This window comes from Pseudoliparis swirei, chromosome 15 (genome assembly GCF_029220125.1).
Source record: "Pseudoliparis swirei isolate HS2019 ecotype Mariana Trench chromosome 15, NWPU_hadal_v1, whole genome shotgun sequence".
Taxonomy (NCBI): Eukaryota; Metazoa; Chordata; class Actinopteri; order Perciformes; family Liparidae; genus Pseudoliparis; species Pseudoliparis swirei.
In genome coordinates this window covers 3,121,912-3,149,476 of record NC_079402.1, presented here as the reverse complement: position 1 = coordinate 3,149,476, position 27,565 = coordinate 3,121,912, and the positions used below count along the sequence as shown (strand labels likewise).

The following is a 27,565-nucleotide window of genomic DNA, read 5'->3' as shown; positions in this document are numbered from 1 at the left end:
TCATCTGTGCTTTCGTGCCATCCGGGAGTAGCAAGAACAATGTTCAGGATTCAACAACGTTTCTGGTGGCCATCCATGAAGAAAAATGTGGCCGAGTATGTAGCGGCTTGTCCGGTGTGTGCGTGTAATAAGACCTCATCTCAAGTTAAGATGGGCTTGCTCCAGCCGCTGCCGATTCCCCATCGTCCTTGGTCACACATTTCGATGGATTTTGTGACAGGATTTCCTCATCCAGAGGCAAGACTACGGTTCTAACAGTGGTTGATCGATTTTCAAAGATGGCTCACTTCATCCCATTGACCAAGCTTCCCTCTGCCAAAGTCACCGCAGAGGTCATGATGAATCACGTATTCAGGATCCATGGATTCCTAATGACATTGTTTCCGACAGGGGTCCACAATTCATTTCCGCCTTCTGGAAAGAGTTTTGTCGACTCATAGGTGCCACCGTCAGCCTGTCATCAGGATATCACCCTCAGTCAAATGGACAGTCGGAGCGCCTGAACCAAGAACTAGAGACTACGCCACGTTGTCTCGCCTCCCGGAACCAGACCACCTGGAGTGACCACCTCACATGGGTCGAGGTTGCCCACAATACCCTTCCTACGGCGGCACAGGTCTCTCTCCATTCCATTGTGTCAATGGTTTCCAGCCTCCACTTTTCCCTAACAACGAGGAAGAGGTGATGGTCCCATCGGCACATGCCATGATCAGACGTTGTCGCAGAGTTTGGGCTGGTGCTCGCCAGTCTCTTCTCCGAAGTTCAGCTCGGATGAAGGCGGTTGCGGACGTTCATCGCAGGGTCGCTCCCTCCCACAGTCCAGGCCAAAAGGTTTGGCTCTCTACCAAAGACTTACCACTCCATGTCGCCTCAAAGAAACTGGCTCCGAGATTTGTGGGTCCGTTTCCAGTGTCCAGAGTCATCAACCCGGCGTCGGTACGCTTGCAACTCCCCAGGACCTTGAGAGTGCACCCCACGTTTCACGTTAGTAGAATCAAGCCGGTGTGTGAGAGCACACTTGTTCCCGCCTCCAAGCCCCCTCCACCGCCCCAGTTCTTTGAAGGGGGTGACGTTTACAAGGTCCGTAAGCTACTGGAGGTCCGTAATAGGGAGGGCAAGCAATTCCTGGTAGACTGGAAGGGTTACGGTCCTGAGGCTAGAAGCTGGATAGCTGCTTCATTTATCGTAGACAAGACTCTTATCCACGACTTTTACAATCAGCCTGGGCCATCAGGAGTTGGCCCTAGAGGGGGGGGTACTGTTGTGCACCGACAGATATGCTAGAGAGGTTCATGTCATTTATGTTCGCTTTCTCTCATTCCAGGCTTCCTGATTGTTTTCACCTGTCATCACACCTGTCTCCTATGCTCATCAGTGTCAGCCCGCCCTGATTGGTCCCACCTGTGTCTTGTTACCATGTGCTTAAATTCCCCTGTCTCCCAGTGTTCCTTGTCAGTTCGTCTGGTCTTTTGCCATGATCAGGTAGGGTTATGTTGTGCTCTTGAAAAGTTTTTGATCCCTCACTACGTGAGCGCTTTCATTTTGTTCACTGCAGAACCGAAAAATAAAGTACTTACAAATACTTTATCTCTGTCTCCCGGGTCGTGCAATTGGGTCCTACTTCCTAAGTGTCTGAGCTCGTAACAACAACTTTGGTTTAAAGTCCTGGAAAACGCTCACATGCGTATGAACCCTGCGTGTTGTGAAATGTGAGAACGTCGGGATTCATTACAAGCGCGGTAACCGCGAGGCAGCCTGTATAAGCTTTGGATTGCAAAAGATAATTTCACACATAATCAACTGTAGCCCAAAAGCCACTTCACCAAAGTGTTAGCTGACGCTACACAGAACGTCGTGAGGGCGTCCAACAACGAGACGCTGAGGGAACGGAGGTCGTGGACTTCACAGATACGAGTCCAGACCTTCCTGGGTCCACTCTCAGGTCCAGACTGAAGGTCTCAGCCACGTGGACATACAGTTTTAATCCTTTTATTTTTTTATAACATACTGTCACGTTATGTTTAATTGTTTTTAAAGTTACAGAATCCTCAGAGTCTTTGTTTGTAGTGTATTTATAATTCTTCCTTCAGTTGAGTGAGTAGAGTTGATTTATGAAGATGCATCGTGTTGTTTAACAACAAGGATGCAGAAGGTACCGATCGTGAGAAAAGTACTTCATACTCTTTGGATTGCACATTAAACCAACATTTTCTGCTGGCAAGAGGGTCTTTGGAACTCTCTCACACACACACACACACACACAGATAATTAAACCTAGATTTATTTTCTTTTTTTTAATCTTGTGCGTTCAAATTATTTGGTTGATAGTGTTCTCGCAAGTTTTAATCCTAGTTAAAATCAATAAAATCAATAGAATAAATAAAATAAGTAAAATAAAATGAATAAAATAAATAAAATAAATAAATAAAATAAATAAAATAATCATGATTTGGCATTTTAGGGGGAACATATATAAAGAAAAATATATTGGTTTAAATATATAAATGAATAAATCCCCTCCAAAGTTAGGGCTGGTGGCTTAACACCTGCTCAGGTAACTTCACATATGTCACTGCTCGGGTAACTTCACATATTTCTATCTGATATAAGAGTGAATGATTGGAAAATGGAACATATTTAGAAGGCGTGTTTAAATCTAATAATAATGTTTTATTTATTGCTCATCTTTTGACTCAAAAAGCAGCTTTAGTGTTACTTCCACATTACAGAGGGGAGCGGGGAGGGTTGTCTGCCATCGTGAACACATGGAGGCTGACGGAGTCCTCTGTGCACGTTGCTGTTTGCTCAACGCTGCTCGTTTTGCACAGTTTACAGCAAATGGCTCTCGCCCTCAATCGGGAGAAACAGAACATCTGGAGCTCATTATTTGACCGAGTGATTATTCTGTCTGGGCTGTCAAGATAGACATCAGCGCATTGTTTCAACCAAAATTGCAACTTCACTTTGTTTTTTTATTTGTGTCCCTGAGACTTCATGTCTACTGAATACGGCTGTATGCTACACGTCTCATATCTGGATTTGCGAGAAACAAATTGTGCATATAGTACATTTATAATTCTTCCTTCAGTTGAGTGAGTAGTCTTGATTTATGAAGATGCATCGTGTTGTTTAACAACAAGGATGCAGAAGGTACCGACCGTGAGGAAAGTACTTCATACTTTTTGGATTGTACATAAACCAAAATTTTTTGCTGGTAAGAGGGTCTTTGGAACACACACACACACACACACAGATTATTAAACCTTTACGTTATCAAATTGTTATAGCAAACTATTATTATTACACATCTAGTGTAATGTCGTGACACAGAATAACACGGTATCTATCCTCCTTTATTTCTTTAAAGAAAAACACAAAATATATTTTTACAAAATAGATCATCAATCGTCAATATATCGTACCGTGTGAAATGTATTTACTTGAGAAATATTTTTTTAGATTGTACATTAAACCAACATTTTTGTTACAACTTCTTGCTGGAAACTTTGGACCCCCCCCCCCCACACACACACACACACACATACACATAGCAATAAAACCTTTACGTTATCAAATTGTTATAGCAAAAGATTATTACACATCGAGTGTAATGTATACTTGCACCAGGGTAGCGGAGTATCTATCCTCCTTTATTTCTTTTAAAAAAACATTTATTTTTACAATATAGATCAAATATAAACTGAGTTTGATATCTCGACATTAAAGAAATAGGTAAAAGGTAAAAAGTGGCACTTGTGAATTATACCGTATTCATAGAACACATTATTATTTTTAAGACGTATTGGATCAGATGTTGTCCGTTTTATTTGAAGGTGAGCATCTGCTCCACCATCTGCCTCGAGCCGTCTGCACCGGACTTGAGCTCCAGATTTATTGCATTACATGCATTGATAATGACCGTCTCTATGCGCCTGAAACCCGACACTGAAATGTAACTGGGTCCATCTCAACCTCTTTGTTCCATAACACGATCACTCCGATGGTTTTGGCCGAACCAGTTCCACGACATCTGGCGCCAGAGGGAGCTCTCCGATGTCCGGGCGCTAATTGAATTCCTCTTAGTCGGTTTTAGCAGCGTATCGGCTCAGCGTGTGCGAGCCTGACGAGCTGTTAATCACCACAGGCCAGAGGAAGCTCCCATGCTTTGACAGAAAGATGGTTGAATGCCATATGCCTCTCAGTAATCTATACGCAGTTCTAGATGGACTGCACTTACAGACCTTTTCTACCCAGACAAAGGGCTTCGTCATGCCTCTAAGTGCTGCATCGCAGGGGCAATATGGGGTTCAGTGGAGAGGTGTTCAGCACATTCACGAACAAACCGTTGTCACTGCATGACTCAGTGTCTTCTAATACTGCTGGAGCTCAGCTATTACATCGGCCACACTGCTATGACATCGGCTACAATGCTATTACACTGGCTCCAATGCTATTACATCAGCTACAATGCTATGACATCAGCTACAATGCTATTACACTGGCTCCAATGCTATTACATCAGCTACAATGCTATGACATCAGCTCCAATGCTATTACATCAGCTACAATGCTATGACATCAGCTACAATGCTATGACATCAGCTACAATGCTATGACATCAGCTACAATGCTATTACACTGGCTCCAATGCTATTACATCAGCTACAATGCTATGACATCAGCTACAATGCTATGACATCAGCTACAATGCTATTACACTGGCTCCAATGCTATTACATCAGCTACAATGCTATGACATCAGCTACAATGCTATTACATCAGCTACAATGCTATGACATCAGCTCCAATGCTATTACATCAGCTACAATGCTATGACATCAGCTACAATGCTATTACACTGGCTCCAATGCTATTATATTTGCTACAATGCTATTACATTAGCTGCAATGCTTTTACATCGACTACAATGCTATTACATCGGCTACAATGCTATTACATTAGCTACACTGCTATTACACTGGCTACAATGCTAGCCTATTATATCAGCTACAATGCTATAACATCGGCTACAATGCTATTATATTTGCAACAATGTTACTACACTGGATACAATGCTATTACATTGACTACAATGCTATAACATAGGAGTGCTAACACCTTTACCGTCTTTGTTTTCTATTTTAAATCGAATATATTTGTCGTAACCACATATTTACCTGCGCACAATGCAACTTCCTTTTTAACTTCACGAGCTGCCTTCAAAATAAGAGCATCTTCTCTCAAAACAGGGAAGGAGACATATCCTGCTCAAGGCTGTCAAAAGAACGTGAAACAAAAAAGCAACATAATTGATTGACAAGCAGTCTTCGAAGCCAAAAAACACAATTGAGGTTACTTACATATGAAATGTATAAAAAAAATATCCAACAGATATCAGAGCAAAGACACACCAGATGTCAACCTGTGCCAGTGATTGGAAGACCGTCGTGAAGCCCTGTGCCCGGAGGGCGAGAGACATGTCGACAGGGGGATATAGAAAGAAAGATGTGTCTTGGCAACGGGATTATTTTTTTCTGTGTTTGAATGTTTGGCTTTCGACGCGCTCAGCTTCCCAGAAATGAGACAGAAGCAGAAATACCTCGCGCCACGCTAGATGCACGCAGGGCTTATTTCATGCGCTTTTAAGTTTCCGATATGGCGGCCTTTATTTTGACGAGATTTGTCCAAGTCAAATAAACGTTCTTGTCTTTTATTTCCACGGCCTCTTCACGAGGGTTCCCTGAGTTCACAATGTCACAAGAAGCAGGGTCCAGTAGGCTGGATGAATTGAAAATAAAATGCTGGTAAGAATGATATAAATACAATTATTATAGTTAAATATGGAGGATGATGATTTATGTTCGATTTATACATCCGTAATAAATGACGTCATAAAATGATACCACCTGCATAAAAACAAATATAAAGTGCATAAAAATCCAACCTTGACATGTGTCAAGACGCTCGGACGCACAGGCGGTTGTATCCGGTCATTTTTTCAAAATAAAACATCTTTCCGACATCGGTAATTAATAATAAACAAAATGTTTTCATTCTTTCTGTGCGTCCCGGCACCAAAGGACCCACGGACTGGTACCTTGCTTGGGGAACGTTGGTTGAGGACCGTTTGTTGGGGAACGTTGGTTGAGGACCGTTGGTTTGGGACCGTTGGTTGGGGACCGTTGGTTGGGGAGCGTTGGTTGGGGAACGTTGGTTGGGGACCGTTTGTTGGGGAACGTTGGTTGGGGACCGTTTGTTGGGGACCGTTGGTTGAGGATCGTTGGTTTGGGACTGTCAGTTAGGGACCGTCGGTTGGGGAGCGTTGGTTGGGGAACGTTGGTTGGGGACCATTTGTTGGGGACCGTTGGTTGAGGATCGTTGGTTTGGGACCGTTGGTTGGGGAACGTTGGTTGGGGAATGTTGGTTGGGGAACATTGGTTGGGGAACGTTGGTTGGGGACCAGTGGTTGGGGAACGTTGGTTGGGGACCGGTGGTTGAGGATCGTTGGTTGAGGATCGTTGGTTGAGGAACGTTGGTTTGGGACCGTTGGTTGGGGACCGTTTGTTGGGGACCGTTGGTTGAGGATCGTTGGTTTGGGACTGTTGGTTGGGGACCGTTGGTTGGGGAGCGTTGGTTGGGGAATGTTGGTTGGGGACCGTTTGTTGGGGACCGTTTGTTGGGGACCGTTGGTTGAGGATCGTTGGTTTGGGACCGTTGGTTGGGGAACGTTGGTTGGGGAGCGTTGGTTGGGGAACGTTGGTTGGGGAACGTTGGTTGGGGAGCGTTGGTTGGGGAACGTTGGTTGGGGAACGTTGGTTGGGGAGCGTTGGTTGGGGAACGTTGGTTGGGGAACATTGGTTGGGGAACGTTGGTTGGGGAACGTTGCTTTAGGCGGTTGAACACCTATGGGGGGGGGGGGGGGGGGGCTCATGAAAGCACCCCCTCCTCCCATGTCATCCAAACACCAATCGGGGGAAATGTCCTTCAGAGGAAGAGTTTCTGACTCCACGAAGCATCGGTACTTTCACAGTCATCGCCGTGGTTACACGTATCGTGTTCACGGTCGGCGTCGGTGAAGCGCTGTGGTCCTTCCTCTCCACAGCTGACTCCATCACTCATTCCCAGGGTGCCCTTGACTGGCTCCATGGGGCCGGGTGACATCATCCCCCCCCCCCCCCACTGTCTCTAATGGAGGCCCGGAGCTGGTGGAAGGAGGAGGACGTTGTTAATAATTTAGGAGCTCTGGTGCATTTTATCACCCGGCCTGCGAGGCTCGCCCAGGACACTCACCCCAAAGTGCATTAGTGTGATAGTTGTTGGAGGAAACCAGCTCTTATTGACTGATACGATCAATAAGGGCGCCTCTGCTCGCCGGCGGAGCCCCGGAGGTTGTTGTGTGTGTTGGTTGATTGGTCAAAACTACCAGAAAACACTCCAGAGAACAACAAGAAAAGCCTCAATTACACTTTGAGGAACATCGGCGCGATACGCGTCGAGCATCTGAGGCGACCAATCAGGAGGAGGGAAGAGCTCCACAGCGGAGGGGATTTCAGTGTGACGTGACGGATGGCGGAATCATCCGTGGCTTTCTTTGAGTGGGATGAGTGTCCCTCTTCATCGAGGAGGAGGAGGAGGAGGAGGAGCAGCAGCTCACCTCCATAAGGTGAAAGCTGATGACTCCACTTTAATTTACCAAAGTGTTTTCACTACGCAGCTGCCGGGAACTCTGTGGGAAGATGCGAGAGAAAAGAACGAGAGTTCCAACTTCGGGAAAACGGCTTCAACGTCTTTTTGGGGACAAATCCCAAAAATTGTTAAACGCCCTTTTACGAGTTTCATTTTTAAGCGACACCGGTGGAGTTGATGCCGATTGATTCCAGATGTATTGGTTTGCCGTGACCTCTTGCAGAGATAGTCACGGTGCTCAGCGGCAGGTGTGTCTTACTGACTCCACCAAGAGGGTCACACGTCTTTGAATACTACATTTTGATAAATTGACATCAAATGTTTGTACAGACGTCCATGTGTTCCCCCGAATACATTTTAGGGGAGGGGTTTTAGTAGGCTTGTTGTGTTGACCGGCCTGGCAGCAGACAGGTAGCGTGTTTCTGTCTATTCAGGGTCTCAGACTGAAAAAGAAAAGGTTAAAAATGGTCGAAGCGCAGATTTCTAAGTGGATTCTGGCCGTGTGGGTTTCGGTGGAAGAGCCACGGCAGACAACAAAGGGGATGGCCGCGTGACCCCGGAGGGGTTGATTTACGACGTGTCAGCAGGAGCAGCGGTGGATCACACACCCCTTCACCCCCCCCCCTTCACCCCCCCTCCCTCCGAGCTCACTGAGGATTTATCACCGCCCAGTGGCGACGTGTTGCCTGCGGGCGGCCCGGACCCCGGGTCCGATTACAACACACACCAGGGCACGTCTCTGCAGAGCGGCCGGGCGCTCAGCGCCTGGAGACGAGAAACTAAGGAGCCAAATGGTAAATAATGTCCCAACAGCACCGAGCGCTGGACTCATGAGGAGTCTTGTTCTCATTATTACTGATCTCGTAAAACCCAAAAAACACAAAGCCCAACTTCCCCTCAGAGTAAAACAGGGATATACAACCTGTGATAGTTCCGGTGCGTAGCGGCGTTAACTTAAAAGCCCTTCAGTGGTTATTCTGTTGGGAGTTAGCACAATGTATTTCTGAAGCCGCATGAGAACAATTTAAACATTTTACTTGTATTATTTGATTATTATTCCAGATTACTCTCACATCAAAGGATCGAAGAGACACTTTTCCTTCAACCGCTGCGTCTAAATCTCACACACACTTTTTAGTTCTCAGTTGCTATTATTTTTGCTATGTGAAGGAGGATGACGTCTCCATGTGAATCGCTCCCTGCTCAGCTATGATTGGTCGATTGTTTGTCTAACCAGGAAGCTGGAAGCAGCATCAAAAAAATGTCCTCATCACATCAGAAATACTGATATATTGAATTGTCTTCAGAAAATTTCACAGATATCTTTTTAAAAAAAAAAAATTCAAAAAATATTGTGGATATTCTCATGACACTGAAAAATTATCGAATATATTTTCTTTTTATTGCTTATTATTTATTACACAGCTGAGAAAACTCAATATATCTATCTCTAAATATTAAATATCATGAAAAGTATACTAGTAGGGTATTAATATATATATTCATATATTTATATATTTATATATTTTTATATATATATATATTATTTCGTTCAAAATGCAACTAGTACTTAGTCCCTGACCAGATATAGTCCCTGTTACCTAGTCCCTGACTAGATATAGTCCCTGATACCCTGGGGCTCCTCTGACGCAGGATGCGCCGGAGTCATCAAGTTTCAGAAAGCACACGTGAGTTTTATTATAACTTGAACGTGCCCCCCTGGTGTTTATTTGTATTGCACTCCCCGGGTCTCGGGGCCCCCGGAGGCCCCGTTCTGGCAGTGCTGATACCTAGTCCCTGACTAGATATAGTCCCTGATACCTAGTCCCTGTTACCTAGTCCCTGATGAGATATAGTCCCTGATACCTAGTCCCTGACTAGATATAGTTCCTGTTACCTAGTCCCTGATACCTAGTCCCTGACTAGATATAGTCCCTGATACCTAGTCCCTGACTAGATATAGTCCCTGATACCTAGTCCCTGATGAGATATAGTCCCTGATACCTAGTCCCTGTTACCTAGTCCCTGACTAGATATAGTCCCTGATACCTAGTCCCTGTTACCTAGTCCCTGACTAGATATAGTCCCTGATACCTAGTCCCTGACTAGATATAGTCCCTGATGAGATATAGTCCCTGATACCTAGTCCCTGTTACCTAGTCCCTGACTAGATATAGTCCCTGATACCTAGTCCCTGACGAGATATAGTCCCTGATACCTAGTCCCTGACTAGATATAGTTCCTGTTACCTAGTCCCTGATACCTAGTCCCTGATACCTAGTCCCTGACTAGATATGGTCCCTGATACCTAGTCCCTGTTACCTAGTCCCTGACTAGATATAGTCCCTGATACCTAGTCCCTGACGAGATATAGTCCCTGATATAGTCCCTGATGAGATATAGTCCCTGATACCTAGTCCCTGTTACCTAGTCCCTGACTAGATATAGTCCCTGATACCTAGTCCCTGACTAGATATAGTCCCTGATACCTAGTCCCTGTTACCTAGTCCCTGACTAGATATAGTCCCTGATACCTAGTCCCTGACGAGATATAGTCCCTGATATAGTCCCTGATGAGATATAGTCCCTGATACCTAGTCCCTGTTACCTAGTCCCTGACTAGATATAGTCCCTGATACCTTGACTAGATATAGTCCCTGATACCTAGTCCCTGTTACCTAGTCCCTGACTAGATATAGTCCCTGATACCTAGTCCCTGACTAGATATAGTCCCTGATACCTAGTCCCTGTTACCTAGTCCCTGACTAGATATAGTCCCTGTTACCTAGTCCCTGACTAGATATAGTCCCTGATACCTAGTCCCTGATGAGATATAGTCCCTGATACCTAGTCCCTGATACCTAGTCCCTGACTAGATATAGTCCCTGATACCTAGTCCCTGATGAGATATAGTCCCTGATACCTAGTCCCTGTTACCTAGTCCCTGACTAGATATAGTCCCTGATACCTAGTCCCTGATAGTCCCTGACGAGATATGGTCGCTGATACCTAGTCCCTGTTACCTAGTCCCTGACTAGATATAGTCCCTGATACCTAGTCCCTGACTATATATAGTCCCTGATACCTAGTCCCTGTTACCTAGTCCCTGACTAGATATAGTCCCTGATACCTAGTCCTGACTAGATATAGTCCCTGATAAGTCCCTGATACCTAGTCCCTGTTACCTGGTCCTGACTAGATATAGTCCCTGATACCTAGTCCTTCTGATATAGTCCCTGTTACCTAGTCCCTGACTAGATATAGTTCCTGTTACCTAGTCCCTGATGAGATATAGTCCCTGATACCTAGTCCCTGTTACCTAGTCCCTGACTAGATATAGTCCCTGATATAGTCCCTGATGAGATATAGTCCCTGATACCTAGTCCCTGTTACCTAGTCCCTGACTAGATATAGTCCCTGATACCTAGTCCCTGATGAGATATAGTCCCTGATACCTAGTCCCTGTTACCTAGTCCCTGACTAGATATAGTCCCTGATACCTAGTCCCTGACTAGATATAGTCCCTGTTACCTAGTCCCTGACTAGATATAGTCCCTGATACCTAGTCCCTGTTACCTAGTCCCTGACTAGATATAGTCCCTGATACCTAGTCCCTGACTAGATATAGTCCCTGATACCTAGTCCCTGATACCTAGTCCCTGACTAGATATAGTTCCTGTTACCTAGTCCCTGATACCTAGTCCCTGACTAGATATAGTCCCTGATACCTAGTCCCTGATGAGATATAGTCCCTGATACCTAGTCCCTGATACCTAGTCCCTGACTAGATATAGTCCCTGATACCTAGTCCTTGACTAGATATAGTCCCTGATACCTAGTCCCTGATACCTAGTCCCTGACGAGATATAGTCCCTGATACCTAGTCCCTGTTACCTAGTCCCTGACTAGATATAGTCCCTGATACCTAGTCCCTGACTAGATATAGTTCCTGTTACCTAGTCCCTGATGAGATATAGTCCCTGATACCTAGTCCCTGACTAGATATAGTCCCTGATACCTAGTCCCTGATGAGATATAGTCCCTGATACCTAGTCCCTGACTAGATATAGTCCCTGATACCTAGTTCCTGACTAGATATAGTCCCTGTTACCTAGTCCCTGACTAGATATAGTCCCTGATACCTAGTTCCTGACTAGATATAGTCCCTGTTACCTAGTCCCTGACTAGATATAGTCCCTGATACCTAGTCCTTGACTAGGTATAGTCCCTGATACCTAGTCCCTGTTACCTAGTCCCTGACTAGATATAGTCCCTGATACCTAGTCCCTGACTAGATATAGTCCCTGATACCTGGTCCTGTTACCTGGTCCTGACTAGATATAGTCCCTGATACCTAGTCCCTGACTAGATATAGTCCCTGATACCTAGTCCCTGATGAGATATAGTCCCTGATACCTAGTCCCTGACTAGATATAGTCCCTGATACCTAGTTCCTGACTAGATATAGTCCCTGTTACCTAGTCCCTGACTAGATATAGTCCCTGATACCTAGTCCCTGTTACCTAGTCCCTGACGAGATATAGTCCCTGATACCTAGTCCCTGTTACCTAGTCCCTGACGAGATATAGTCCCTGATACCTAGTCCCTGTTACCTAGTCCCTGACTAGATATAGTCCCTGTTACCTAGTCCCTGTAAATATGAGTGAAAGTGTTTCCTGAAGCAGACATTTAAACTGTGAAGCAGCTGTGGTTCTTTAAAAGGCTTTGTGGTTCTACGCAGAACCATCACCTGCTGAAGAAACATCTTTCCGTTTGAGACACCATTATAGGTTCTTTGAAGAACTCTTTAAAGAAATGGTTCTTTAAAGAACCCCGATTTGAAAAGTTCTTTGTGGAACCAAAAATGGTGCCTTAAAGAACCATTTTTTGAAGGTTCTTTGAGACACATCGATAGGTTATTTAAAGAACTATTTAAGGAAATGGTTCTTTAAAGAACCCTGGTTTGAAAGGTCATTTGTGGAACCATAAATGGTGCCTTAAGGAACCATGTTTTCATGGTTCTTTGAGACACTTTTATTGGTTCTTTGAAAAAATGGTTCTTCTGGCATCACTTTTCGGTTCCAGATGGCACCTTAATTTTCCTGTGCTTGAGTGATGAATTACATGTTCAGTTCTTTGTAATTTGTGTGAAATGACCTCGTCACGCGTCGAGGTTTTTACAGCTTCCCGTCATGATCGATGTCACGCGGCCGAATCCTTCGTCCCTAAAGGCCAATAAGTGTTGCGAGGCGGCTGCAAGTGTCCGGAGGGTTCGGCGCTCCGCACAGGAGGAATCCGTCTTGTAAACCGATACGGCCGTCCAGCCGTGACCTCAGCCTCCGAGTATGAATCCTCGGCTGTGATCTGTGGGTTTAAAAGCCTCGGCTTTCCAGGATAACGGAGGCTAATGACGAGTCTCTGTGGACAACAGAAGGCTGAGAGCTGAACGGTGTTACCGACAGCAGATGCTCCGTCCAAGAATTATACATACCGTTAATAACTATCAACGCCGGGGTCAGCTCAAAAGACGTATAAAAGTATCACTGATATTTTATGTGGAGTGACTGAATGAACTAAATAAAGTGATTGTACACTAATTAAATTCAGTTTATTTTATATAGCCCAATTTCACAAATTACAATCTGTACACATACGACATCCCTGACCTTTGACCTCACATCGGATCAGGAAAAACTCCCAAGAAATAGAAAAAGCCCAAGAGAAAACGGGGAAGAACCCTTGAAACTCTGACCTCCATGCGTAAACAGACCAGAGAGAAGACTTTCTCTATTTATAGTTTAATGCCCGTCTCCAGTTTGAATTCCGGTGTAATCAGAGGAGTACAAACTCTTAAAAATAAAAGCCCTCTGTAGTTTCAGTGGAAACAATCCTTTAATTTCCTGTCAAGGCTTTTATTGTAAAACAGAGCTTCACATGCAGAGGGTGCCATCTGGTGGCACATGCGCATTACTACAATATACAGTTTGGGACTACACAAAAAATGACAGATGAATAATCCACATCATGTTGTAATCATTAAATCACAGCGTTCACTTTTCCAAAAGGTGGACTTGACAGAGAGCTGGGTAACTAATGGGAAAAAGGGAACCTAGAGGCAAGAATGACACTGTCCGATTAGAACCGGGAAAGCTCATTTGGGACGTTTGTCCATCAAGAACAGTCTTATGGACTCTGGTGTTAATATTGCACTTATGTAATAAACCAAGCGATGTCTACGGGACAGCTAAAGCAGAAAGTGTTGAGAAGAAATTAAATTAGGGCATGCACAAGCAATAATTTAGAGCTATTTGACATGTCTATATAGGTTAGATTCTCTTCATTAGGATAACTGTCTAGATAGTCCTTTCATTAAGATTATAGGCACGTGGAGTTATGTAGGAGTACGGTATAGGACCAGCATGCACCTGGGTAGACCTATGGTGTTTAACCAGCGGAGGAGAGGCATCGTGATGAGATCCTTGAGTATTGAATCAGAATGATTAATGCATTCTTTTGGCCAGGGTGCTTTTTCAGTCTGGAAATTTGATTTATTGGACAAATGGCCACGATAGTTAACAAGATTGTGCTGAGCACAAGGCATGTTTGAAAGTTGGCACAATTTAAAGAAATGCCTTTCAATTAAGTAAATAGCCACCTTAACTGAACTATACGTCACTTCTAGCTCCTTTAACCCTTGTGTTGCCTTCGGGTCATTTTGACCCGATTCAATATTTAACCCTCCTGTCGCCTTCGGGTCAATTTGACCCGATTCAATGTCGGTGTTCTTTTGGGAGTCAACAAACATAAAGTACCTCACACTTAAACTTGGAAAACAATATTAATTCTAAGAATTTTCTGGAGATTTTAATAGCTGGGGTCATATTGACCTCAAGGGTAAAATATGTTAGTAAATATAAAGGTAACAGGAGGGTTAAACATTGAATCGGGTCAAATTGACCCGAAGGCAACACAAGGGTTAATCAGGCACATCTATGAGCGTAGAGCTCCCTCTAGTGGCGAACAATGTGAATGACAAGGAGTCCTCAGAGTCTGGTTAGAACCATTTAATAGAGGCTTTAAGAACAAGGTAAAAACAGCTGTACAAAGAATAATAAAACAATCCCATTTAAAAATAAAGTAAAAGCCACACCACTGGGCTCTTTTGATGGAGACCAAGTTTAAGCATGTCACAAGTTCTGTAGTCGCAGCGCGTTTAAGCAATAAAAATAGCTTTTCCTGGAGATGTAAACTTGGGGGACAAACACAAATGCATATTCAAAACACTCACTAAGATTTCAGCTGGCAAGTAGTAGATTATGAGCAGTGTTGTGGAGGAGACGAAATTCCCCAAGCAGCGAGTCACTGCATCAAGTCTAAACTGTGTGTGTGTGTGTGTGTGTGTTGCATTTTAGGGGGCCGGCTTTCAGATTAAAAACTTGTAGCATGCTTTAAAAAAGTATACACACGATATATTCAGTTTGGTCTCGGTTAAACCACCGACATGGTTCTTGGTGTGAAGCTCATTCAGTCACATTAGAAAAAAGTTTAAGAGAAAACTGTACAAAGCGGCAGCGGCGTCACGGGGCGAGCTGCTTGGCGAGATCCTTCACCAGCGAAGACTTGAGCTGCGCGATGGTGGCGATCCTCATCTGCTTCGACGTGGAGTACTTTCCTTTAATGGCCTGCGAGGAAAGTACAAGTTGAGCTTCGGATCATTTTAATAGCCATGGAAATTTGAAATATGAGCGTCGATGACGTCGCTCTTTTGCAGAGTTCAAACCCACCATGTGCTTGATCAGCCCGTCGTTCACATTCACCACGTTCTTGGCAATGTGAGACATCACAGGAATCAAACTCTCTGCTGTGTAGTCCATGTAGTGCTGCAGCGTCACATCCTGAGGGGGGGGGGGCACACAGTTACCTTCTGAAGCACAAGATTAGAGACAACTGGGGTGGGACATTTACATATTTTTTTAGGGAGCAGTTTCCCCCCCATGACTGAAATTCAGAGGCATTTAAAAAGACATTCCGGCACTTTTTGAATCATTTAGCCCGTGTTCAAAATACATATTTAGGTTTACAGTATATGAGCAAGTATCATAAAAATGGAAATAATGCAAATATTAAGTAGTAGTCTACAGATTCAGTGTTTTTTAAACTTTATTTTTACTGAAATCAGACAATATTCTATTTAATTCCTTTTTTGTTGTACTTTAGATATTTTTAAACCACCACTAACAATAAATTATTGTTGGATTATTTTAAAAAATTGTTTTGTGTACCCATCTACAGGCAATACAGATAGGACACACAAAATAACTACTAAATTATAATCAAAAGGAAATTAAGAGGGGCAAAAATATATCGTCTTGCTCTCGTGTATTTCCGCTGCAGGATGAAACTCATCTTTGTAAAAAATAAATAAAACCTTCAGCGCCAGAAGCGTTGGGCGTAAGGAAGCTCACCCATTCGCCAGCATCCAGGACCTTGAGGGCGAGAGCCAATGACGCACTCGCCACCATGGAAGGCGGGAAGTGAACCATGTCGTAGTCCACCATGGTGAGCTCCAGGAGGTATTTGGCCAGCGTGTGTTGCTCTGCAGTCACCTAGAGGGGCGGAGACAGTCAGCAGGTACAGAAACACGGCCGCCGCGGCACCGCCGGCGTCGAGGCCACGAACCTCGTAGATCTTTGAGGCCCGGCGGAGGAACTGCAGGGGGAGCGGGCGGCCCAGCTGGAACTTGAGCACGCGGAGGAGCGACATCTCCATGTCTCGGATCTCGGCGGTGGTGTAGGCGCGGTCCGTCACGAAGGCGAAGTCGGAGATCTCCGGCGGGTACATCTCCTCGTATTTGGACGCGAGGAACATGGCGGAGACGCCGACCAGCTGCAGCTGCTTCTTGGGGACCGGGTGCTCCTGTGGCGAGACGTGCAAGAGGTTTAAAAAAAAACAGTCCTAGAATGTCAGGATTGGCTCTAGAGAGAGAAGCGACTGGATACAGGTCCTCACCTGGAGGTAGCGGTCAATGATGCCCACGGTCATGTACATCGTCTCCTGCAGGAGGCGGAACTTCAGGCTCACTTGCACGAGCCAGTCAATGAGGATGGCGCGCATGTTACCCGTGACCTCCTGACCCTGCAGATACGTGAGGCGGACGCTCTGCTCAACCTGCGGGGACCGAAGACGGGTTACAGCTGACGGGTACGCGGGAGACGTTTAAAATGTGTATATTTGGCGCTTGCCTCCAGCTGCCTGAGGTACTTGTAGATGTCTTTGACGTAGTCGCTGCAGAGCATGGGGTTGTCGTAGTCCTCGGCGTCCACGTCCCTGACGGCGGCGTGAAGCATGACGTCGGAAAACGCTTGGCAGAGGTCGGCGGGCGCACAGCCAGAGGTCTCCATCGGCGTGGGGGATGCCGGTTCGGGGAGAACCTGGAGATCACGAAAGAGGGGAGGTCAAACAAACGGCCCCGCAATCGTTTGTGGCCCAAAGGCCGGATAGAGAACTCACCTGCACCTCAGGCTCAGCAGGAACAACATGTTCTGGTTTTAGTTGTTCCACAACAACGACAGGAACAGCTGGCGCTACCACGACTTTTTTGGCGACGACTCTCGTCTTCTTTGCGGCCTCTGGCTTCACAATCTAAAAATGAAACGTGTTAAAGGTTATTTATATATCTTTATTGGATCGGGCTTTCCACCTTCATTTCTACATTTCCTGTGTTTTAGTAATGGCCTTAAGTCAATTGCAAAACCTTAAAGAACAGCATTGGTTGGTTTTTGAGAATCATAGAGAAATTGGGATTATAGCATCATCTGTATTTTATATACGCTTGAATTAGGAGATTTAACAACTCACTGTAAATCGTACGCGTCGAACAAAGCGGCTCAGGACACGACTATGGGCTCTTTAATTAACATTTATTTTGTAAATGACTAATCCTTCAGAAGTCAATTCAATTCAGTTTGTTTGTATAGCCCACTTTCACAAATTACAAATTTGTCTCGGAGTGCTTTACAATCTGTACACATAGACATCCCTGCCCCAAAACCTCACATCGGACCAGGAAAAACTCCCAAATAACCCTTCAGGGGGGAAAAAAAAGGGAAGAAACCTGCAGGAGAGCAACAGAGGAGGATCCCTCTCCAGGATGGACAGATGCAATAGATGTCATGTGTACAGAAGGACAGATTTAGAGTTAAATTACATTCAATGAATGTGACAGAGTGGATGAATACACACAATATAAGACGCCCCTTATTAGCATAAGTGGTTGCATGAGGTGACATACCTGGCACATTTCCATCTTACTTTTAAATCAAACCTTTGCCCCAAATATGGAGGTCTTTAAACGAGAACAGCTGTTAAATCTGAGTATATATTGGCTTTACTTAAAATGCAGCATGGCGTCCTTAGAGCCAGTGCACGGACCAGCACCAGAGCTGTTGAGGACCAGAGCATGCACTGCAGTGGTACGAGTGCGCACTTCAGGTAACAAGCCGAATTATTTCAGTCACCAATCAAGGTCAAAACACAGTTGCCTCCATAAATAAGGTCACATATTCACCTTTTTCTGCACTTCTTTGGTAGTCCCGATGTTCCCGATCTCTCCCAGCGCCGCTCGGGGCTTCATCGCGGGCCCGGGGGCCGCGGAGCAGGCCTTCCCCGCCAGCTCGGTCCTGGTAGAGCCCAAGCGGTTCTGCAGCCAAGCAAAATAAAAAAATAAGTTAGAATAGCATGTTACCTATTCATGATGTGCAGCACACAGCATTTGGTCGAATCCCTATGATGAGAACAGCTGCGCGAGAGCACAGAAAGACGCACGAGGACATTTAACATCGCGTCCTATCGATAGCAATAAACACAGACGCGTGTCTTCTGCACGCATTTCCGGCCACAATAAAGAGAAATAGCATAAATATAAAGAGGCAAAACGCCCTTTAAGGTACGTACTCTGGTCACACGAAGAGCCATATCGTAACTGAGAGTCGCTTCAACAAAGGGAGGACAGTCGTAATGGAGAACGATGCGGTGTAGTTGTGAGCATCGCCGTCTCGGTTTAAATCCTCGCTCGCTTCAAGTTGATTGGCTGCGAGCTGAACCCTGCGAGCCGCTGATTGGCTGAGCACAGCTGTTTCGAATGCGTTCCCCAGACAACTAGTGGTCACGTGATTCAGAAGTGTTCTTTTCCATTTCCCGGCTAAGTTTTCCTTTTTTTCCTCCCCCTTTTGTTTTGTTTTCTAAATTCAACGTACTTTTAATTATTTTATTTTTTACAGCAACTATGTATTAATATTAGTAACATAATATTCAGTGAACACGTTTGTTTGACCCCCAAAAACAAGAACCGGGCTGGCTTGTTTCACACAAAAAATAATTCACCAATCCGGAAGTTGATGCATTTACACGTGTTTTCATGTGATAATACATTTTGTAATGTAAGTAAATAGGTGTATTTGTTTTGCACTTATCACAGACAAAGTGTCACAAAGCGCAGTACACTATAGTGAATTAAAACAAATTAGCAATAACAGAGGCCAAAACAAGAGAAAAGTACAATACACAGAAAAAGATGGTGCAATAAAATAAATAAACAAACAGAAGATAAAAAGCAAGCCATAGAATATTAAAATCAGCCAAATGTACACTTTATTGATCCCACAGTGGGGGAGTAAGCTGCAGTGAACCCCCGATTACTCTCATTATTTGGCTTTGTTCCTCTCTCCTCTCCTCATCTCCTTTTGTATGAATTAATTTCCCATCAATCTGAATCTGAATCAGCTTTATTGGCATGTATGTGTGCACATACATGGAATTTTACTCCGGTTACACGTAAGCTCTAGTCGTACATATATGTTATTTACAAATAGGATACATATATTAAAAAAGACATTAAAGACAACAGAATAGCAACATGCATGTACAATATCAAAACAATGAATTGGGGGATATTAGTGCAGAAAGAAAGTGGTGACAGTCTTTGTGATTTCTCTCTCTATTGCTAAGCGCATTGCAATACAGTATATGGCCAATAACATTCCTGCCTTTCTTATCATTATTATTCAACTACATCATCGTTGCTGTTATTATCGGGGTATCGATGTGAGGTCAGAGGACAGAGGATGTTGAATGTGTACAGGTGGTAAAGGCCTCTGATGCAGATTTGGAATTTGTGAATACTGCTTTACAAAATTAATTGATTTTAATTGAAATAACGACTTGATCGACCTACATTCCCGAAAACAGCCATTCTGCTGTCGTCAAACGCGTCTTCAAATGGCTCTACTTTGAATATGCAGCTACGTGTGCAGTGCGTCCGGGGATCAAAATGTGGAAGTCTTTACCTGCACAACTCAAAATGCTTTGGAACTAAAGTTGAATGAGCTGTGAATGAGCTGGGGCTTGTTTTATGACGTTTTTAATTAGAATAATAATAACTTTATTTATATAGCACCTTTAAAAACAGGGGTTACAAAGTGCTTTACGGAGAATCAAGGCAAAACAGATGCATGGTAACATACAACAAAAAACAATTTAAAATTAGGGGAACCAAATAACTGCATAAAAAAGACGACATCACTTAAAAGCTGTTCTATTAAAAAATGGATTTTAAGAAGTGATTTAAAAGAAGTCACAGATTCTGCGAGCCTCATCCTCTCCTGTAGCTCGTTCCAAAGTCGAAGGGTCACTCTTTTGATTTAAGCCGCGACTTTGGAAAGGCCAGAAGGGCCACCGGAGGATCCTGCTAGCTCATATGAGGCTAACATATCAACGACCCATGCAGTGATCAGTAAAATCTTTTAAAAATCAATTCTAAAATAAACAGGGAGCCAGTGGACAGAGGCCAGGACTGGAGTCATGTGATGTCGTCTGTTAGAACCAATCAGAAGCCTCGCTGCTATACAACTTGGACGAGTTGGAGGCGGGAGATGGATTTTTGGTTCATACAGGAAAGGGAAGAAGTTGTAGGAGTCGAGTCGAGTCGGGAGGACATGAGTACATGAACGACTTTTAACAGGTCTGAGCGAGACAGTATGAGTTTAATTTGATAGATTATTCTGAATTGAAAGAAGCAGAACTGGACACTTTCCTTTCTTTACCGTAACATTTCTGGCTCCACAAAGAACCTTAAAAATAGTTCTTTACAGCATCATTTCTGGTTCCACAAAAAACCTTTCAAACCAGGGTTCTTTAATGAACCATTTCTTTAAATAGTTCTTCAAATTACCTATAAAGGTGTCTCAAAGAACCTTCTAAACATGGTTATTTAAGGCACCATTTCTGGTTCCACATAGAACCTTTCACACCAGGGTTCTATAAAGAACCATTTCCTTAAATAGTTCTTCAAAGAACCTATAAAGGTGTCTCAAAGAACCTTCAAAACATGGTTCTTTAAGGAACCATTTCTGGTTCCACATAGAACCTTTCACACCAGGGTTCTATAAAGAACCATTTCCTTAAATAGTTTTTCAAAGAACCTATAAAGGAGTCCCAAAGAACCTTCACAAAATTGTTCTTTACAGCATAATTTCTGGTTCCACAAAAAACCTTTCAAAGTAGGGTTCTTTAAATAACCATTTCTTAAAATAGTTCTTTAAATTACCTATAAAGGTGTCTCAAAGAACCTTCAAAACATGGTTCTTTAAGGCACCATTTCCTAAATGGTTCTCCAGTAGGTGATGGATCTTCATAAAACCACAAAGCCTTTTTAAGAACCATTTAAGGACCATCATGTGGAGATAGAAAATAAAAGTGGGCCTAAAACTGAACCTTGTGGAACACCAGGTAATATGAGTTGTGGAAGACGAGTGATTACCATGGTGACCGAGTATCTTTATAAAAGGTAAGAAGAAAACCAACCAGCCACGTGCAGCGTCCTTGATGCCAACAGGTGAATAAAATGGCGTGACCTATCAAAAGATGCACTCAGGTCTAAAATAATGTAAACTGCCCCCCAACCCCCCCCCCCCCCTGTCTGCTGCTAAAAGGAGGTCATGAGTTACCTAGTTTCTGTGCTATGAAATGCTCTAAAACCTGACCGAAACTTCTCAAATATGTTGTTATGATTAATAAAACCTAAAAGTTAATACAACTTAAGACCATTGTTTGTCTTGTATTTATATAAAGGGCACAAGGAAACTGTGATTAGTAATAACAAAAGCATCTCAGGCATCAGGAGACAAGACGAAGAGGTAAGACGAAACAAAATAGCAAAAATTGCAGCTCAACAGTGAAAGTATAGAAAGTCTCTTTCGGGGAGCTGGAGTTTACGAGGAGCATTTGAAGGCAACGCATCCCCTCCAACTTGTTTTCTTGATCCAACTTTATCGATAAAGACGTCCGATCGTGATCACATGAAGACAGATCGATACTGGAACAGTGAGGCGATGGATTGGGTGAATAATTAATAGGCTTCTCCTTGCTTTTTGCAGTGGCCTGTAATCGTGCGAGGCTACACTCCGCCTTCCAATCAGAGGATCACAATTTCCGTGACGTGCACCGGAAAAAGAAAGGTACGCGAACGCACCACCGTAAAACAAAACAGATGCGGCCACAAATCAGCGGACAGAGGACGTCGACCGAAGTGTCCCCGGAGTGTGCGCTTCGTGAGAGGGACTGGAACCGGGAGACACAACACACACACACACCACGTCCTACCTAGACGGCCCTAGTTAGTCCGCCGCGAGAGAAACGGAGTAATTCCGTTAACGCTGTAAAAGTTTCAAGAGAAGAAGAAGAAGAAGAACTGTCTCTCAAACACACGGTAAGTGAAACTATCGCCATCGAGCAGTGAGCAGAAGCTGATGTTTTTTGGGGAAGTTTCTGCACTTAAACAGCGAAATAATAATGTAAACTATGTTTAAAGTCACGCCCGTGTGCCGAGGGGGATTCACGAGCGCCTCGAGGTGAATGTAAATGAGACTTCGGTAGAAAAAACACGTGTCGCTGAAAACTTTTTTATTTTATCGAGCTGTGTTTAAGTTGAACCTTTACAATAAAGTGAAAAACGACTAGGTAATTGTGTAGCAGCCAAGTTAGAGACTAAACGATGTAAAACCACAATATTGTTATTAATGTATTTTCTCTATTTTCACAACAATCTGCCCAAACTAAAAATACACAGGCGATCTGTATTTGATTCGGCTAACATAATCTCGTTGGCTAAATCGAGGTTTTTTACGATTATTTAATTGTTGCCTGCTTCAGACTGCTAATGCTGGGATCCCTTCACTATGGTAATACCAATAAAAAGCATCGTGTTATAACTTATTGTCTATATATTTAGTGGGAACAAAAACAAAGAGCAGACAAAGCGACAGTGTGCTAACGGAGCTAACCACTAGCATGCTAACGTTAGCACGATCACGAGCATCGGCTAACACGGTCGTTGATATTACTCCCGTTAGTTTACGAGCATTTAGTGTAACTCTGTGTTTATTTGTGTGTCTTTTTAACTTTTCACACTTTTTTAATGTCGTTGGGGACACGTGTTATCCTGCCAGGAGCCATGTAGCATGTTTTATCTCGTACATGAAGCGTTAGCATCCGCCGCTAGCTCGCTAGCATGACTCAGTGGATTTGACGAAGTGACGTGACTGTGGCCCGGAGTTAGTCCGGAAGCAGACACAACGTACACGCTCCTGCTTCACACAACACGTATACGTTAAAGATGGCGTTGGTGAGCCTCCCCCACGACGACGAACGCGCAGTCGTGGGCTTAGCATGCGAGCTCAACCCGCTGGTTTCATTGTGTGGATCTACAGGTGTGCGGCTGGATCTCGTCGCCATGTCCGAATGTGTCTGTCCCCGAGTTTCGCGCAGCACTGCAGACTCGCGTTACGTTTCCAGAGCTGATTATCTTTGCTTGAGCGGCACTTCCTCCTCCGAGGATTCCCGTTTTGGCACGACGGCAGCGCTGTTTCCAGACTTCTGGGGATTTGTCTATAATTAGACGTGGTCACACACTTGCTGTATTAAAAGTAACTCGAGAGCGTGCACCCCCCCTGAGATCACGATGCATTGCACTTCTGTGACCGAGGAACGCCATCACACACAGACTCACACACAGACTCGCACACGGCGTACAGGTCGCAGGGTCAACAGCAGTTTGGAGAACTCTGATGCGATTAACTAGAACTGTGTGATGAGATCACTCCCCTGCTCGGCTATCTGATCCCACATTTCAAAGTCTTCATCGATCAAGATTGAGAAGATATTTGCATACCATGAAAAATGGTATGTAAAACGGGATACTTTTTAAATCTCTCCCGAAACCGCTATCGTGTGACATCCCCTCACACACCCAGCCCAACATGTCGTTGCTAAGGTCACATGATTATCAGGTTTTAGTTTTGTCTTTATGACTAAAGATAGCTATTATACCCATATATGCATCGCTTTCCTAGACTTTAGTTGAATTATGACATACGTCTTAAGACGTGACACGCGCCGACTTTTTAAACAATTTAAAATGTCTTTGGGCACAGTGAAACAATATTGACACTCAATAATTGAAATTAATTGTCGAGGTCTGTTTATCATTCCGTTACCCTGTATTGTCGTGTTATACACGCCCTCGTTTGTATCCTCAGGGACAGCGGGTGGCAGACATCATCATGGCCCAGAAGACCAATCAGAGCCCGGTTCCTACGCTGTGTGCTAATGGCTGTGGTTTCTACGGCAACCCCAGGACTAACGGCATGTGCTCCGTGTGCCACAAGGAGCACCTGTCCAGGCAGAACAATGGAGGCGTCAGTACTCTCACTGCTCTCGGTAAGACCGGCTTTGTCAAAACACTGAACTGTAAAAAAATATATTTGCTAAAACTCGCACCCAGTGTTTGTGACTAACGCGTGATGCCACCTCCCGCAGGCGGCAGCAGCGGCTCCTTGTCCGAGGCGTCGGCCATCCAGAGGTTAGAGGCCACCTTGAATAATGCCGTGGCTGCTGCTGAGGAGGCGGCTTCAGCGGCCGCCTCCGCTGAGGCCGCCGCCGCCGCCGATGCTCTCAGGTGAGGAGGTCCCCATGGTACTTTATACATATAGTTCAATGTCTACTTCAACGCCTGTTTTAAAAACAATAATTCACTTTTTTAGTAAAGATCTTGAAATCAATTCGCCTCAAACTGTTAGTGTTAAAAAATACAGCGCAAACCTCTCAGCTCTACTTAATCTCTAACCTGGATGCACTAATTTTAAACCTAGTTTTGCTAAACTGTGATTATAACTAATCTTAAACTTGAACCAATCCTTGTTCCTTCAACCTAGCCTCCTTGCGTCCTCATTGCTAGTTTAGCAACTTCCAGGAAGCTGACATTTTATAAAAATGCCATAATCTGTCAATAAATTGCTTCCATTAAAAAATCATAAATATCAGTGGAGCATTCATGTGGACCTGCAGGCACCAATCAACCTGAAGCAGAACATCCTCCTTAAGATCTCAGGACACGGTTGAATAAGTGGGAAATATGTTGTGATTGTTCTGACTAACTTTTCCCTGTTTCTCCGTCTGCAGTGGAGCTTCAGCCGCCATGTCTGTGACGCAGCAGATGACTGAGATGAGTCTCTCCTGTGAGGAGAAAGGAGCATCGGGGAGCAAAGTAGAGCTCACAGAGCCAGGTGGGTTGCATCAAAGTGTAGATTTCTACCTGGTTATTAAGTAAACACTCTACAAAACCTACCGGGACAATCGCAATATCACATTTAACACATCTGAATCTAAGTGAGAAGGGTTTTCTTCTTATACACTTCTATGTACTTTACTGAGTCGCATGTTTATTGTTCTTCTCGCCCGTCTCCAGTTTTGACTCAGCCCTCGGCCTCTCGTCCCGCCGCTGCCGGCGGCGAGCAGCCGCAAGACCTGGAGCCCCAAAAGCCCAAGAAGAACCGCTGCTTCATGTGCCGCAAGAAGCTCGGCCTCACAGGTAAGACCCCGGCAGCCCGCCGCCGTTAGAACGGGTCACCTTTTATTCTGGGTCCAGTTCATCGGTTTTGGTTTCCATCATTTAGTTATTTGAACTCCTGAGATTACTCGATAGCAGCTGCCCCGGTCGCTGCAGAGCGAGCTCCTGACATGCAGCGGCGAGACTTTAATTTTCCCAATGGCTGAACAGAAACGAGTTCAGAAGTCTTTCATTACATACACTCTCTTCCCTCATTTCCCATGCAATAAAGACAAAAACACAAGTTTTAAAGTTCCCCTAGAAGCTGGAGTTCCTATTTTGTATCTTTTAAAAAAAAAAAAATTGTTAAGTTTCTTTGCATAAGGAATCCTGCAAAAAGAGAGAATTAGTTTACCCCCCCGTCCAGTTCGGGATGTTTTTTTATTGATCTGACGCTGTCCTCATCCAGGTTTCGGCTGCCGCTGCGGGAATCTGTTCTGTGGAATCCACCGCTACTCGGATAAGCACAGCTGTCCGTACGACTACAAAACGGAAGCCGCCGACAAGATCCGCAAAGAGAACCCCGTGGTGGTCGCCGACAAGATCCAGAGAATATGAAGAAAAAGGACTCTCGGTTTGACTGAACACTGGGATCTAATAGTCTTTATGGTAAAAATGAAATGGACTTGAGCTCCTGACCTTCTTCCCGAAGGACCCGTTTGCCCCCCCCCCCGGTTTCCCCCTCAGTGCATGAAAGAAAAGTTCACATATTTTCAGCCTTCATTCTTGTTTTTGTTGTGTGCTACTAACACTTTTTAAAGGGTTATATGTGAGGGCGGGGGGGCAGTGGAGTTGTTGCGCAGGCTGTGTTGTGACCCCCCCCCCCCCCTCCGAGATCACTTGAACACTTGCCTGAGAAAATAGATCTCGGACGCTCGGCCCTGAATTTCAACTTGTGACCGCTGTCCGCCGATGACGCCGTCTCAGCCGCGCTTGCTCTCTGCTGGCTCGAGTAGCAAAATGTTTTTTCTTTTTTCTCGCTGCCTGATCTGAACTCTGAGGTCAGAGTTCCGCCCTCCGTACCGGTCAGGCTGGTAAGTTCTCGGCCTCGTTCTCCTCTGTGCCGCTGGACTCTCGCCCGCCACGAGAACCCTGAAGAGACTTTAAGAAAGAGACTTTGTGTCCTGCCCGCGGCTTGTTTTACTTTTATTTTTCCTCCCGTTGAGCGTGGGTTGAATGCCGTGCCCTGGGATCTGACTCGCAGGCACGCCGACGTCCACTGAACTCTTTACGTGTGTTGCCTCCCCCCAAGACAAGGTGTGTGTGTGTGTGTGTGTGTGTGTGTGTGTGTGTGTGTGTGTGTGTGTGTGTGTGTGTGTGTGTGTGTGTGTGTTGTAAGACAAGTAGCCTGAACTTGTATTCATTTTTTTTGCCTTTTTTTTGGAAGGGTTTAGCTCCACTAATATTTCATCTTTTACTTCACTATTGAATGTTTTCCTCTATTTTTAATGTGAGCTGACGAATTAAAAAAAGAAAACAGTTGGACTGTTGCACACTGCGTGGGAGTAAATGTGGTCGAGTGAGACGGAGTGGCTGAGGACCGCGGTGAGTTAGACCGGCGGTCGTAGGTTATTAATCATTTTTTCGTGTTTTTGATTTTATTTTTTGGTCTGGCTGCTTAACGTGTGTTTATTTTATTTTATTTTTTTACCCTATTTTAGTTATGCAAGTTTGTACAAACATCTTTATTTATATACTGCAGTGTGCGTAATCTTCCAATAAAGAATTAATTGTATGATGTAAATAAATTTTGTTCACAAATATAAAATCGAGCGTTCTTGTCTCCATTTTTTAACTAATACAAACTTATATTACAGAACCTATTATCGTATTCTTTCCTTCTTAACTGCTATTTAAATAGTTTGTGTTTATGCCGAGTGGTGTCGATCCCGTCCTCGCCACTAGATGGCGCTCTAACTCCACAGCCTCGTCTCTTCC

At 44.4% G+C, this 27,565-nt stretch overlaps 2 protein-coding genes across 3 annotated transcripts; one reads left to right on the top strand and one right to left on the bottom strand.

Annotated features, from left to right (window-relative positions):
* Positions 1-14,735: 14,735 nt before the first annotated feature.
* ccnb1 (cyclin B1) lies at positions 14,736-18,724 on the bottom strand. 2 transcript variants are annotated; one of them, XM_056432083.1, is made up of 9 exons: positions 18,640-18,724; positions 18,254-18,385; positions 17,197-17,328; positions 16,929-17,117; positions 16,696-16,854; positions 16,366-16,602; positions 16,152-16,292; positions 15,471-15,581; positions 14,736-15,368 (listed from the first exon to the last, which is right to left on the bottom strand). In XM_056432083.1, exons 1-9 carry the CDS (start codon positions 18,658-18,660, stop codon positions 15,264-15,266), a joined length of 1,227 nt encoding a protein of 408 aa, XP_056288058.1. In that variant the 5' UTR covers positions 18,661-18,724; the 3' UTR covers positions 14,736-15,263. The 2 variants fall into 2 exon arrangements, with proteins under 2 accessions (XP_056288058.1, XP_056288059.1); XM_056432084.1 differs by having other exon boundaries at positions 17,203-17,328.
* Positions 18,725-22,235: 3,511 nt separating this feature from the next.
* Positions 22,236-27,395, top strand: zfand5b (zinc finger, AN1-type domain 5b). Its single transcript, XM_056432087.1, has 6 exons — positions 22,236-22,450; positions 24,279-24,459; positions 24,559-24,697; positions 25,201-25,304; positions 25,487-25,609; positions 26,037-27,395. The coding sequence occupies exons 2-6, from the start codon at positions 24,303-24,305 to the stop codon at positions 26,183-26,185; spliced, it is 672 nt and encodes a 223-aa protein (XP_056288062.1). The 5' UTR covers positions 22,236-22,450; positions 24,279-24,302; the 3' UTR covers positions 26,186-27,395.
* The last annotated feature ends 170 nt before the right edge of the window (positions 27,396-27,565 follow it).